The sequence below is a fragment of the Haematobia irritans genome, chromosome 5 (genome assembly GCF_050003625.1).
Source record: "Haematobia irritans isolate KBUSLIRL chromosome 5, ASM5000362v1, whole genome shotgun sequence".
In the NCBI taxonomy this organism is placed as follows: Eukaryota; Metazoa; Arthropoda; class Insecta; order Diptera; family Muscidae; genus Haematobia; species Haematobia irritans.
The window spans coordinates 174,684,718-174,698,209 of record NC_134401.1 but is presented as its reverse complement, the minus strand read 5'-3'; the positions used below and the strand labels follow the sequence as shown (position 1 = coordinate 174,698,209).

The window sequence follows — 13,492 nt, the reverse complement described above, 5'->3', positions numbered from 1 at the left end:
AACTGTGGGGAGGGGAAAAGCACAAAGTAACGTAACATATCGCATAAGTCAAATAGTTCAGATGGAGCAGAAGAAAAAAATACTTTCGCTAAAAGCGTTATTAGCATCATCTGCAGACTCTAGTCTTCCACTCTACGTCGCTGGCATTACTCTGGGCCTTTTGGATGAATTACTGGATGACTAGTTGGCCTGCATCAGCATGGAGTTTGTCATTATTACTGTCTCAAAAGCGCTTATTGAGCTCTATGCAGTGCGTCTGTTTTGTTTTGTTCAAGCTTTTGTTTTTATGGAGTTGAGTGGCCACAATGTGATCTGCATTCAAATTGTCTTTGGGGTGTTTGCAATTGTAAGCAAAGTCACGATTTTTAAGGCCATTTCTTTGGAAAGATTTTTGTGGGAAACAGTAACCGCAAATGCATCTCTTTCGCCTGGTGCAGTTCAAGTGTCCAGTACAAAAGTGAACGAAACTAAACTTGTTAGCGATGGGCTCGATACCAATGCCAATTGGTCAAAAGTAATTTGCACAATTTCTGAAATTATTATGTTAAGCGCGAATGATGACACCCGGGATATAATTTTGGGTATAAAAATTACTTTCGTTTTCCAATCATCTTAAATGGTCACTGCCTCAGAGGCATTATAGTGTTGTAAGATATTCCTACGTTTGTGTGGAGAACAAATGTGATTACTCAGGACGATATGATGATTACCCCCACCAAAACTGGGGGTAGTTGAGGCAAAAAATTATATGCTTGGTAATAACGACTTACCATCATCGGACGGATTCGATTCCATACATTAGAATTTGATGAATACTAACACGCACCATATACATCTACTACATTGTTTGCTACTTGTTTAAAATTTAGTTTTTGCAGCAGAGAAGTACTGTACCATAACAGGTTGGCTGATAAGTCCCCGGTCTAACAAAGAAAAACACATTTTTTTTGTCAAAAATCGTTTTTATTATTCAACATAGTTCGATTGGACTCAGGAATGTAGTGATCGAGCCATGTTTCATCCATTGTCACATATCGACGGAAAAACTCTGGTGTATTACGAGTTAACAGCTGCAAACACCGCTCAGAATCATCAACACGTTGTTGTTTTTGGTCAAATGTGAGCTCGCGCGACACCCATTTTGCACAGAGCTTCCGCATATCAAAATATTGATGAATGATATGACCAACACGTTCCTTTGATATCTTTAAGGCCTCTGCTACTCGATCAACTTCATTTGACGGTCATTCAAAATCATTTTGATGTTTTCGTTGATAACCACCTCTTTCGGGCGTCCACTGCGTTCACCGTCCTCCGTGCTCATTTCACCACGCTTGAATTTTGCATACCAATCAATTATTGTTGATTTCCCTGGGGCAAAGTCCGGAAACTCATTACCAAGCCAAGTTTTTGCTTTCATCGTATTTTTTCTCTTCAGAAAACAGTATTTTATCAAAACACGAAATTCCTTTTTTTCCATTTTTTTTTTTTCACAATAACAAAAGTTGCTTCACAAAAGACGCTCTATCGCACAAACTAATTGATTTACAGACGCCAAATTTTGACACGAATCATTTGAAGGTTGGTACTATAAAAATAATATGCATTTAATACTAGCGACGTCATCTATGTATCAGACAGAGATGGTCTGTATCAAAGTTTTTTTAGGTTTGCGACTGTCGCAAAGTTGTAAACGTCGTAAACGTCACATACGCATCGTAAATGTAGAAAAAGTAACAAAAGTCGCAAACTCAAAATACTTTAGTCGCATCAGCTAGGCAGCGAATTCGATGATATCCAAGATGATGGTATGTGCGAAGAAGTTTCAATTCTTAGGAATGTTCACAATTTTCGGTTTTAGTCCCCACATTTCCCCTATTGCATTTTGCACGAGTACAGTCCTTTCTTAGCTTTAAGTTCAGTCTCCTGTCCAATATAACCCCAAAGTATTTTGCACACCCACCAACGGGAATTTCGATACCACCTACGAAAATAGGCTTGACCGTGGGAAAACTTTCAAAAATTTCTGCAGAAACTCACGGCGAATGCTGTCAAACTAAATTAAAAAATGTTCAGGATTTCTTCTATTCAAAATTAGGTTTTCTACAGTAGGTTTACGACTTTTGCGACATACGTATTATACCGTCGCAAATGTATGTCGCAAAAGTCACAGTTTGTGACAGGCCAACTCTGGTATCAGACCGGGGACTTATCAGCCAACCTGTTATTCTTGGGAAAATAAACAAGGTTTCCATTGAATAGTACATGTTCACCGATTTTTAATTAAATTTGGTAATTCGAATTTTTTCTAGTTAATTGTGCATTTCATTCTTCCAGCATTAGTCACACCATTACCGGTATTTTAAAAATAAAAAATTACATATATAGACAGACACCATTGCTTTACCAACAAAACTCTTATTACACTCAGCATTACCAAAACTTTAAAAATTATAAGCAATTCAACATCACTACCTTTAAAATATTTTCAAAGCAAACGACAATAAGATTCCCATTATGGATGTATGGAAGTATTGAGAATTGCATTACATAATCCATCATTCCTTAAAGATAATTACAAGTGCTTCCTCCTGCGGTCAAATATGTATCATAGCAAATTCATCTACAATTATTTATTTAGATGTTTCGACATTATGACATTCACTGCAGGTTTCCTCGATTTTTCCACTTCAACCTTTTGGAATTCAAAGCGGAGAAACACAAATCGAAGTCACCTTATAACGATTGCATTATGAATATGTTTGAAACCCTACTTACTGCACGATCAACACAGGTTTCAAACGAGCCGCTACTCAATGGACTCAGCTAACGCCGGCTTGTTGATGGGCAAGCACGTGAAAAGATAATTGGAGACCGCATACACGCAATCCCTATCTAGTTCCATGGGAGTTTAAACGCCACCACCACCAACACTGTAGGCCCGGCGTGACACTCCCCAGCAAAAACTAGGTAACCACATCTCATTACAAGTTATATTACCAGGAGTAAAGCTGTCATTACACATTGCATTACATTGCGGTGAGTTATAATGACTAACTTGTAATGGCAATAATAAATACTTCTCGGTAATTTTTGAATTGATATTCTCAAAATGTAATGCATTTGGCCGTTAATGACTTAATAAAATATAATAAATGACGGTGCCATTAGGTATAATTATTCACATAATTGAGCATTTACTTAAAAAAAGTATCAACTATAAATAAATAAAATAAAAAAAAAATTCAAAAAGAATATGTTATGTAACGGTAATTCTGAAGATTTTTTCCGTTAAGGAATATTCTTCACGAATATTTCATAATAATTGTGTTTTAAATTAATGATATTACCATTTTAAATAAATGCTTTATTATACCTCATTCACATTACACTTTCAAAATCGACTTCACACTTTCAAAATCGACTTCAACTGCCATTTGCCTTATAAAAAGGATATATAAAATTCACTTTTAGTAGATTTCGAACATAATGTGAATCTAACTCCCTTAAACGACAACATTTATTTATATTTTAACTGTGAAAATAATTTGCCTGTAATCTTATTTAGATGATTTGTTACATTTTTATTATACCCTCCACCATAGGATGGGGGTATATTAACTTTTGTTTGTAACACATCGAAATATTGCTCTAAGACCCCATAAAGTATATATATGTAGGTCGGATGGTATTGTAAATGGGCCATATCGGCCCACTTTTACGTATAGCCCCCATATAAACGTTGTTGTGTTGTTATTCAGTACGTATAGCCCCCATATAAACGAACCCCCAAATTTGGTTTGCGGGGACTCTAAGAGAAGGAAATTTCATCCGATCCGGCTGAAATTTGGTACATGGTGTCAGCATATGACCTAACAACCATGTAAAAATTGGTCCACATCGGTCCATAATTATATATAGTTCCATATAAACCGATCCTCAGATTGGCTTGCGGAGCCTCTAAGAGAAGCAAATTTCATCCGATCCGGCTGAAATTTGGTACATGGTGTTAGTGTATGGTCTCTAATAACCATGCAAAAATTGGTCGAAATCGGTCCATAATTATATATATAACCATATAAACCGGTTACCAGATTTGACCTCCGGAGGCTCTTGGAAGACCAAAATTCATCCGATTCGGTTGAAATTTGGTACGTGATGTTAGTATATGTTATCCAACAACCATGCAGGAATTGGTTCATATCAGTCCATAATTAGATATAGTCCCCATATAAACCGATCCCCAGATTTGACCTCCGGTGCCTTTTGGAGAAACAAAATTCATCCGATCTGGTTGAAATTTGGTACGTGGTGGTAGTATGCCAAAAGTGGTCCATATCAGTCCATAATCATATATAGCCTCGATCCCGAGATTGGGTTTTGGAGCCTCATGGAGGAGCAAATTGCATCCGAGTCAGATGAAATTTGGTACATTGTGCTAGTATATGGCCGTTAACAACCATGCCATATCGGTCCATATCGGTCCTCAGATAAATCGATCCCCAATCACAAAAAATTGGTCCATATAAAGTTCATAATTGTATATAGCCCCCATATAAGCGACCCCCATATTTCAATTCTGGCTCTCTACCACGTATGGACTAATTCACAATTTAGAAAACGATGTTAAGAAGTTTTACGATACCACAACCCAAGTAATTCGATTGTGGATGACAGTCTTTCGTAGAAGTTTCTACGCAATCCATCGTGGAGGGTACATAAGATTCGGCTTGGCCGAACTTACGGCCGTATATACTTGTTTATTTCTACAATATTCGTTTCTATTCAAGTAATGTTCATATTACAGCATTACTCGCCATATTTTGATTCATTGTAATCGGCTAGAGAAGTCAATATTTTCGAGATTTGGTTGCCTGAGATAATAAGAGGTTATTTTGTAAACTTTGGTATATCAACGAATAAGTGATTACATATTAGGTGATTATATGCTTTAAAAGCACTAATTATTTCATGGTCAAAGGTATGCCTGGGGAGAAGTACTTTCCTCCTAGGACATGCGTATGTAAATGTAATCCGTAGCGATGACAATTAATAAGTGGTTATTAATTTTTAAACAGGCTTACATACAAGATTACCGGGTAATGAGAGTTTTTGCTGGGTCTATTACTATCTGCTGTCTAAAAGTACTGACTAGCATAGCATAGGTGATCTTAATGATCTCCATTGGATGGATGGAATTTTCGGCATTACGAAAATCATTAAAAGCAAAACTTCTTCACTGTATGTGCTACAAAAATCGAACAAGGCCACATAAAATAAACCCCAATTAGGCGATTATCAGCCCGAAGAGCAGCAGCCAATACCACCAGCAAAATGATAAATTGGAGTAATTTGTTAATAACTCCTAACAATGATCAATTATTGGTTTAGTATCCTTGAAAGTATCTGTTTAACATTTACATGAGCGGATGATGTGCAGCATCATCATTGTATTACCACTGACGGGGTGATCGACATTGGAAGTAGATTGTTAAGATATCTAAGACACGGTAATATAATATGAGTAATATCTTCAAATTTGCAGTTGAGCGCAAATGGAGAGGTAGACGGACATAGTACAGATATTTTCATGGAATGAGAAGCCAACACTTCCATAGTTCGTTTGATCACTTCATTATTAGGCTTAATTTAAAACTCGGAATGCCGACGTTTTAATTGTTTCTAATTGTGTTTTTAATTGCTGAAATTATTTTTAGTATTTGCATTCAACTGAATATAGTTTTATTATTCATTTTTGTTTTTTATTTATTTTCTTTACTTTTATTGCCTATATTTTTCTTAGTAATTTTTTTACATATCTACCCAGCAAAAACTCTCATTACCTGGTAATCTTGTAGGTAAGCCTATTTAAAAATTAATAACCACTTATTAATTGGCATCGCTTCAGATTACATTTACATAGGCATGTCCTAGAAGGAAAGTACTTCTCCCCAGGCATACTTTAGGCCATAAAATAAGTAGTGCATTTAAAGCATATAATCCCCTAATATGTAATGACTTATTCGTAGATACACCAAAGCTAGCAAAATAGCCACTTATTGTCTCAGGCAACCAAATCTCGAAAATATTGATTTCTATCGCCGATTACAATGGATCAAAATATGGCGAGTGATGCTGTAATAGAAGAACTACTTGACTAGAAACGAATATTGTATAAACAAAAAATCGAATAAATAATCTAAATAAGATGCAAATTAATTTCACACTTAAAATAGAAATAAATGTAGGTTGTTTAAGGGAGTTGGATTCGTGAATTACGTTATAAATATGCAATAGCCAATTCACATAAGGTTCGAAATCTACTAAAAGTGGATTTTAAGTCTCTTTTTCATTTGAAATTTAGTTTAAGCGCATTTTGGAAGTGTAATGTGAATGAGGTATAAAAAAGCATTTATTTAAAACATAATATGATAATGTCATTAAACACAATTATTATGAAATATTTGTGACAAAAATTTCTTAAGAAAAAATTTTCAGAATTACCGTTACATTACATATTCTTTTTGATTTTTTATGTAAGTGCTGGATTATGTGAATAATTATACCTAATGGTACCATCATTTATTCTATTTTATTAATTCGTTAACTACAACTGCCTAAAAATTTGAGAATAACAATTCGAAAATTACCGAGAAGTATTTATTTTTGTCATTACAAGTTAGTCATTATAACTCGCCGCAATGTAATGCAACGTGTAATGACAGCTTTACTCCTGGTAATGTCAATTGTAATGAGATGTGGTTACCTAGTTTTTGCTGGGTATAAATTAGAACTAGACCCCGGCGAAGTACTCGGCTTGGACCAAACTTTGAAATTCGACATCATTTCAGTATTCGGTAGAACATTGTCAAGCAGTTTGATTATCTCAAACTGCTTTTTATTTGTTAAACAAGTAAGGAAAGTCTAAAGTCGGGCGGGGCCGACTATATTATACCCTGCACCACTTTGTAGATCTAAATTTTCGATACCATATCACATCCGTCAAATGTGTTGGGGGCTATATATAAAGGTTTGTCCCAAATGCATACATTTAAATATCACTCGATCTGGACAGATTTTGATAGACTTCTACAAAATCTATAGACTCAAAATTTAAGTCGGCTAATGCACTAGGGTGGAACACAATGTTAGTAAAAAATATGGGAAACATTTAAATCTGAAGCAATGTTAAGGAAACTTCGCAAAAGTTTATGTATGATTTATCGCACGATATATATGTATTAGAAGTTGAGGAAAATTAAAGTAATTTTTACAACTTTTCGACTAAGCAGCGGCGATTTTACAAGGAAAATGTAGGAATTTTGACCATTTTTGTCGAAATCAGAAAAACATATATATGGGAGCTATATCTAAATCTGAACCGATTTCAACCAAATTTGGCACGCATAGCTACAATACTAATTCTACTCTCTGTGCAAAATTTCAACCAAATTGGGGTAAAACTCTGGCTTCTGGGGCCATATCGGGCGAAATGTATATATGGGAGCTCTTTCTAAATCTGAACCGATTTCTTCCAAAATCAATAGGGATCTATTCTGAGCCAAAACACATACTTGTGCCAAATTTGAAGTCGATTGGACTATTGCGACCTAGACTTTGATTACAAAAATGTGTTCACGGACAGACGGACATCGCTATATCGACTCAAGAACCCACCCTGAACAGTTTTGCCAAAGACACCATGTGTCTATCTCGTCTCCTTCTGGGTGTTGCAAACATATGCACTACCTTATAATACCCTGTTCCACAGTGTGGCGCAGGGTATAAAAAAATGAATACACCAAACTAGCAATTTTTTCTTACCCTAGTAAATTGATATTTCACCATACTAACCCTTTCATTACCGAAATAAACCTAGTTTTTGTATGAACGTCCTTTTGCTGGAGACATACAGTAGAAAAATGGTCTCAAAATTTCGTATTTTTCGTTTATTGTTAAAGAGGTTTACAAAAATGCATTTTAGTGCTCGCCAATATGGAAAATATTTATAGCTGATTTAGATTAAAACCTCTACTTTAAAATAACATCGAGAAATAAATCGAGACTAAGAGGGAAATAGAGTTTGGAGTCGTTTCCGAATGTCCTCCTGAGTGGACATCCGTAGTGAAAGGGTTAAAAAGTTTCGGAAGAGGCCCTTAATCTAAAACAAGTTTTCTGCATCAATATGTACCTTCTTCAATTATCGGTCGTATATTTCACATTATACATACCTATATATATATATATATATATATATATATATATATATATATATATATATATATATATATATATATATATATATATATATATATATATATATATATATATATATATATATATATATATATATATATATATATATATATATATATATATATATATATATATATATATATATATATATATATATATATATATATATATATATATATATATATATATATATATATATATATATATATATATATATATATATATATATATATATATATATATATATATATATATATATATATATATATATATATATATATATATATGTATATATATATATATATATATATATATATATATATATATATATATATATATATATATATATATATATATATATAAAATTGATTCACTATGACGTCAGGGTTGGATCTTATCTGTCCGTCCTCTATATTTCTCTGAAATACTTTCACACCGCCTTTATCCGTTGTAAAATAGGTTTAATAGTATTTTTCAATTTTAGTTGTGGTGCATCGAAACATTATGGATCATATAAGATAATATGCAGATACATTTCTGTCTGTTGTAAGCACGCTACAGTCCTCAAAAATGGACTAATCATTTCTGGCGACGAGTACATTTTGCTTAGAACCTATATCGGTTCTGGGTTTGATATATGCCCAACAGAAGCTACGATTCTGTGATTCCTATAAATTCCATATTTAATGATCCCCCGTCGTCCTTTTTTTGTCTTTAGCTTTACTGGACCACGCTGATACACTATGATAGAGCTTCGCTGACTGAAAAATGTTATTTCTCGAGCCTATAGAAACCAACTTGAATCCGTAAATCCTATAGAATCACAAGCAGTTATATAGTCCGATCTCTTACACGCAAAAAATAATTCTTTCCTCCCAAACGAAATTGTAGACAAACAAAGTTTGTTTCTCATTTGCTTTTCGCTGTAAGGAAGTTTCTTTGGAAAAAAAAGTATATACTTTTTGTGATAAACGTTTATTCATTTCCAGAATGTAAAAACTATTTCATAAAGACTAACTCAAAAAAAAAAAACAATCTTTTTTGGCTAATTGCATTTTCCCTCACATCTTTCTCACTTCCACGAGGTTTTTTAGTTCTTAGCACCTTTTTCTGTAATACATATTCGATTTTATAAATTTTTTAAATATTACCTTTCGCCTGGACGGAAAATGAAACCACGGACCATGCAAGCCAACACACTATCAACTGAGCTATGCAGCTGTTATTGTCATCAATAGATAATTATCCATGTATTGCCATCAATAGACAATTATCCACCGTAGAGCAGTGGTTGCTACGTCCGCCTTACATGCCAAGGGTCGTGGGTTCGATCCCTGCTTCGACCGAACACCAAAAATTTTTTTCACATATATTCCAGATATGTTAGGAAGATTCCCAAAAAAAAGTTCAACATCACATACATAAATTTTTACTATGAACTGTAAAATGTGTCTTATTAAAGACTTAAAGTCAGAAAAGACAGTGCTTGATATAAACGAAATGGGCTGTGTTGTTGGTTCAAAGATAGTTTTTTTTTATTGAAAAAAAAAAATTTTTGTAACAAACGAATTTTTTGGTGATAAAAGTTTAAAATTTTCGAAGAAATTAAAAAAAACTCCAACAAAAGAAAAAAGTTTTCGGTACACGTTTACCAAACGTTTTTTTTTTTTGTTTCTTTGCATGTAGTTGGCTATTTTGAAAACCAAGAAGATGAAGATGATTTTTTTTTTTTCATTTTTAGTTAAAATGTTCTGCAGTTTAGGCCCATGAGAAGCCATTTTATAGTACAAATCAGAAAAGATAAACACCCAGTTTATACTGGGGCTTCCATATTAACGAATTTCCAATACAAAAACAACACAAATTTATTTTTGTTTGTTTTTTTTTTTTATAAAACTCCTTGATATCATACAACCTTCGGTAATGATCATACTACAGACGTTATCATAATAAATATATATTTTTTTAATTTTATTTATTTAATAAGCAATTCAAAGCCTTTAAAGGACCAATTTAACGAATTACAATGTACTACTCTAACGGATATTACAATATTATATGAAAATATAAAGCATCAATTAATAAAAAAACAACAACAATCTTATATGAAAAATTGTATGATTGCCGTGAAAAAGTTCACAATCATATTATTTTACCCTTCGATTTAGATCATATAGCAGGTATTTTCCGATGTCAAATATGAAAATATAAACCATTTTACAATGCATCAATATCAATTTTCATTATTCAATATTTAAATATCGTAAACCCAAAGAAAATACATTTTCCTCCAAAACAAAATTTTTGAGTAATGAAATTTCCTTTTGTTGAAAAGTGTTTTCTTTAACAGCAAAAATAAGTGACAAGCGATTCAACGAACGTCTCTATTTTTTTATTTACGATTAAGTAAACTTTTTTAAAATCGAAAAAAACTTGACTAAAATTTCGTTCCTCCGAAATGAAAACACTTCTTTCAGTGTATAAACTGTAAAGAGGGATCCGTGCTCTACTTTATGTTAAAAATCTGTATTGTTTTATGTTATATATATTTCCCCGTCGGTATTTCCCCCCAGTAACAAGAAGAGGCATAAGTTTGAATACCTTTATTGATCAAACGAGCAGAACAGAATAATCACATTTCATCACTACAAATTCAAGGCAATTGATTTTTTAACATAATTAACGGTAGTGATAAAGAGTACAAATAAAATAGCTCTCATAGATGTTGTTGTTGTAATAAAATACACTATGTAAATGAGAACATCCAACTTGTGTATTTTTGTTGTTACTACTAAGCAATAAATGTTATAATACAATAGTAATAACAAAAAGAAAGAGAAAAAGAGAATGAGAGAGACAGTTATAACGCAATAAGGTAATACTATTGTTCAATTATTTACGTACATATATAATACAAACCAAAAGGGAATAAATTTAATATGTGAATTTCTTATTGAACAAAGTTGTAGTTCAATTTCATCATAGTCAATAATTTCTCCTCGTTTCTCCTGGTAATAGCTTGTATCTCTTAATTTTGTTCATCCCATGTAATCACAGAACACATATAAATATATTAGGAATGAAAATCAAAATATCTATTAGAAATTCTGTAGAATACCAACAATTCCCCCAAAAACACCAATGATGACAGCGTCATAAGACATGCAAAACAAGTCCATATCAATTTCAAATCATTCAGTTCAATGGCGTCAGCATATATCTCTGGGGTACTTAGATCCTCAAATTTGGAATAGTTCAGGCGAACCATGGTGTAGAAACTATTTTCTACCCAGTATTGAATAAATCCCGTTTCCCATAGGTTCATTATGTGCTGATCGAATAGCGTTTTGTAAGGTAGTTTTTGTTGCATTGGAATTCCAAATAATGTTTGTCTTCTTATGCATTGGTTTTCGGAATAGTAAAATAATTTTCTACGAAATAAACGCTGTTGCTCACTAAACACTTTCCACCGAGAATGAGTCACAGGGTAGGCATAACGTGTATCCATGGAATCGCGTAATTTCATAAATGCATCATAAGATATTTGAGGAACCAAAAGATCTCTGTATTCGATATAAAGAGAAGACTCGATCATGTCCCGCCCGAGGACACTGGTGGCTACTTTTAAACCTACTTTCCTCATATCATTATAGGTTTGGACTCTTTGTTCCAAAGGTGGATGTATTAGATTTGACTGTAGATAAGCCTCATAAGTGGTGTACATAATCATGCTGGTGTAACAGAAGAGGAATGATATGTACTGCATAAAAAGGCTGGGTTTCCTGGGCATAACGAATGATTGACCCAAAAGAACTCGAATACTCTTATCATTCAGCAGTATATTGACCAATGAGAGACCTTTCGCTGTCCGATGTGTTGCTATTGTGAATAGCAAGCCGTATGCAAAGACCAGTATTGGAATGACCACAATGACATATTTATCGATGATATACATGAAAATTTTATTGGCAGCCATTAGACGTGGCAATGGTATCATAAAACACAAGTCCAATAGCTCCAAAGGATACGAATAATGAACATTTCTCAATTTTTCTGTGCTATTTTCATATGGAGCTAAGCTAGCTGAAATATCAAGAAGGCCTTCAGATGTTTTATTCACCAACTCTTGATAGTACAGCGTGTGTCCCAATTTCAGAGGTGGGATTATAAATAGCGTAGCCTTATATCTCTTAGCAAAAGTTGCAACACAATTACCCATCAAACCTTCAAGCTGTAGATTGCCCTCTTTATCATAATACAACATGGAACGTGGCAACAATTGGTCAGATTCCGTCACTATCTGCGACCCTTGCAAATCTTTGATTCCATAACGATGTAGCTTCCTAATTGTGGAAGAATCTATGGTCATAAGCTTGGTCATGTTGCAAGTGTAAAGTGTATCGTTGCTTATGAAACTCCTTCCAATAATGAACTTATTCAATTGTATATCATCTTTAAAATGATGGCAAACATTGGCCGCTTCCATATCGTTATCGACCCAAATTAAATGACCCAGTACGACCTCAGTCAATTTGATGGTAGACACACTGGCCCCATTGGCCCAACTGCTTAACATAATCGCATTCTTGGAATGTATGGTACTCATTATTTCATCTCCATCAGATCTTTCATTATCAAATATCATAAAAGGTAGATATTCAATCCTTTGGATAAAATCATCTATGAAGCAACAACCAATTTTGGACATAGTAGATTCTTTATTCCGCCATATGATAATATATTCATAATTTAATAGAGTCTTGATGTTCCTCATCTGCTTCAAAATATCCCCCTGTAATCGAGTAAGTTCGTTGCTTTTTATATTCTCGTTAATATCTCCCATTCCAATATCCACCAAAAGATATGCGATCAATACCAGTACCATCCGAGAAGTCTTTGAGTTTTCCATTGCTCTACTATAAATGTACTTCGTCCTACACTAGACTTTAAATTCTGATTCAACTAGCCAAGTATAGCTACAGTTATCCTACCTCATTTCATTGCCCCTCATTAAAAATTAACCAAAACAAGATGTCGAACAGTTTACCACTTGTAAAACATGTGTTTACCCCATTCAATGATTCCTATACCACAATACATGGAGACCATATAATTGAGATTATCTGGTGAGCAAATGCATTCAAACTATTGCCGATAATGGAAGAACAATTGTAAAATGTTTCGCTTTTCAAGAAGGCTTAATTAGCCCTATTTTCTTTTTGTATTTTTTTGTATT

General features: G+C 33.5%; 1 protein-coding gene across 1 annotated transcript; it reads right to left on the bottom strand.

The window, feature by feature from the left end:
• Nucleotides 1–10,901: 10,901 nt before the first annotated feature.
• Nucleotides 10,902–13,165, bottom strand: LOC142240181 (uncharacterized). The gene is made up of 2 exons (XM_075311881.1): nucleotides 11,488–13,165; nucleotides 10,902–11,047 (listed from the first exon to the last, which is right to left on the bottom strand). The coding sequence occupies exons 1-2, from the start codon at nucleotides 13,163–13,165 to the stop codon at nucleotides 10,902–10,904; spliced, it is 1,824 nt and encodes a 607-aa protein (XP_075167996.1).
• Between the last annotated feature and the right edge of the window lie 327 nt (nucleotides 13,166–13,492).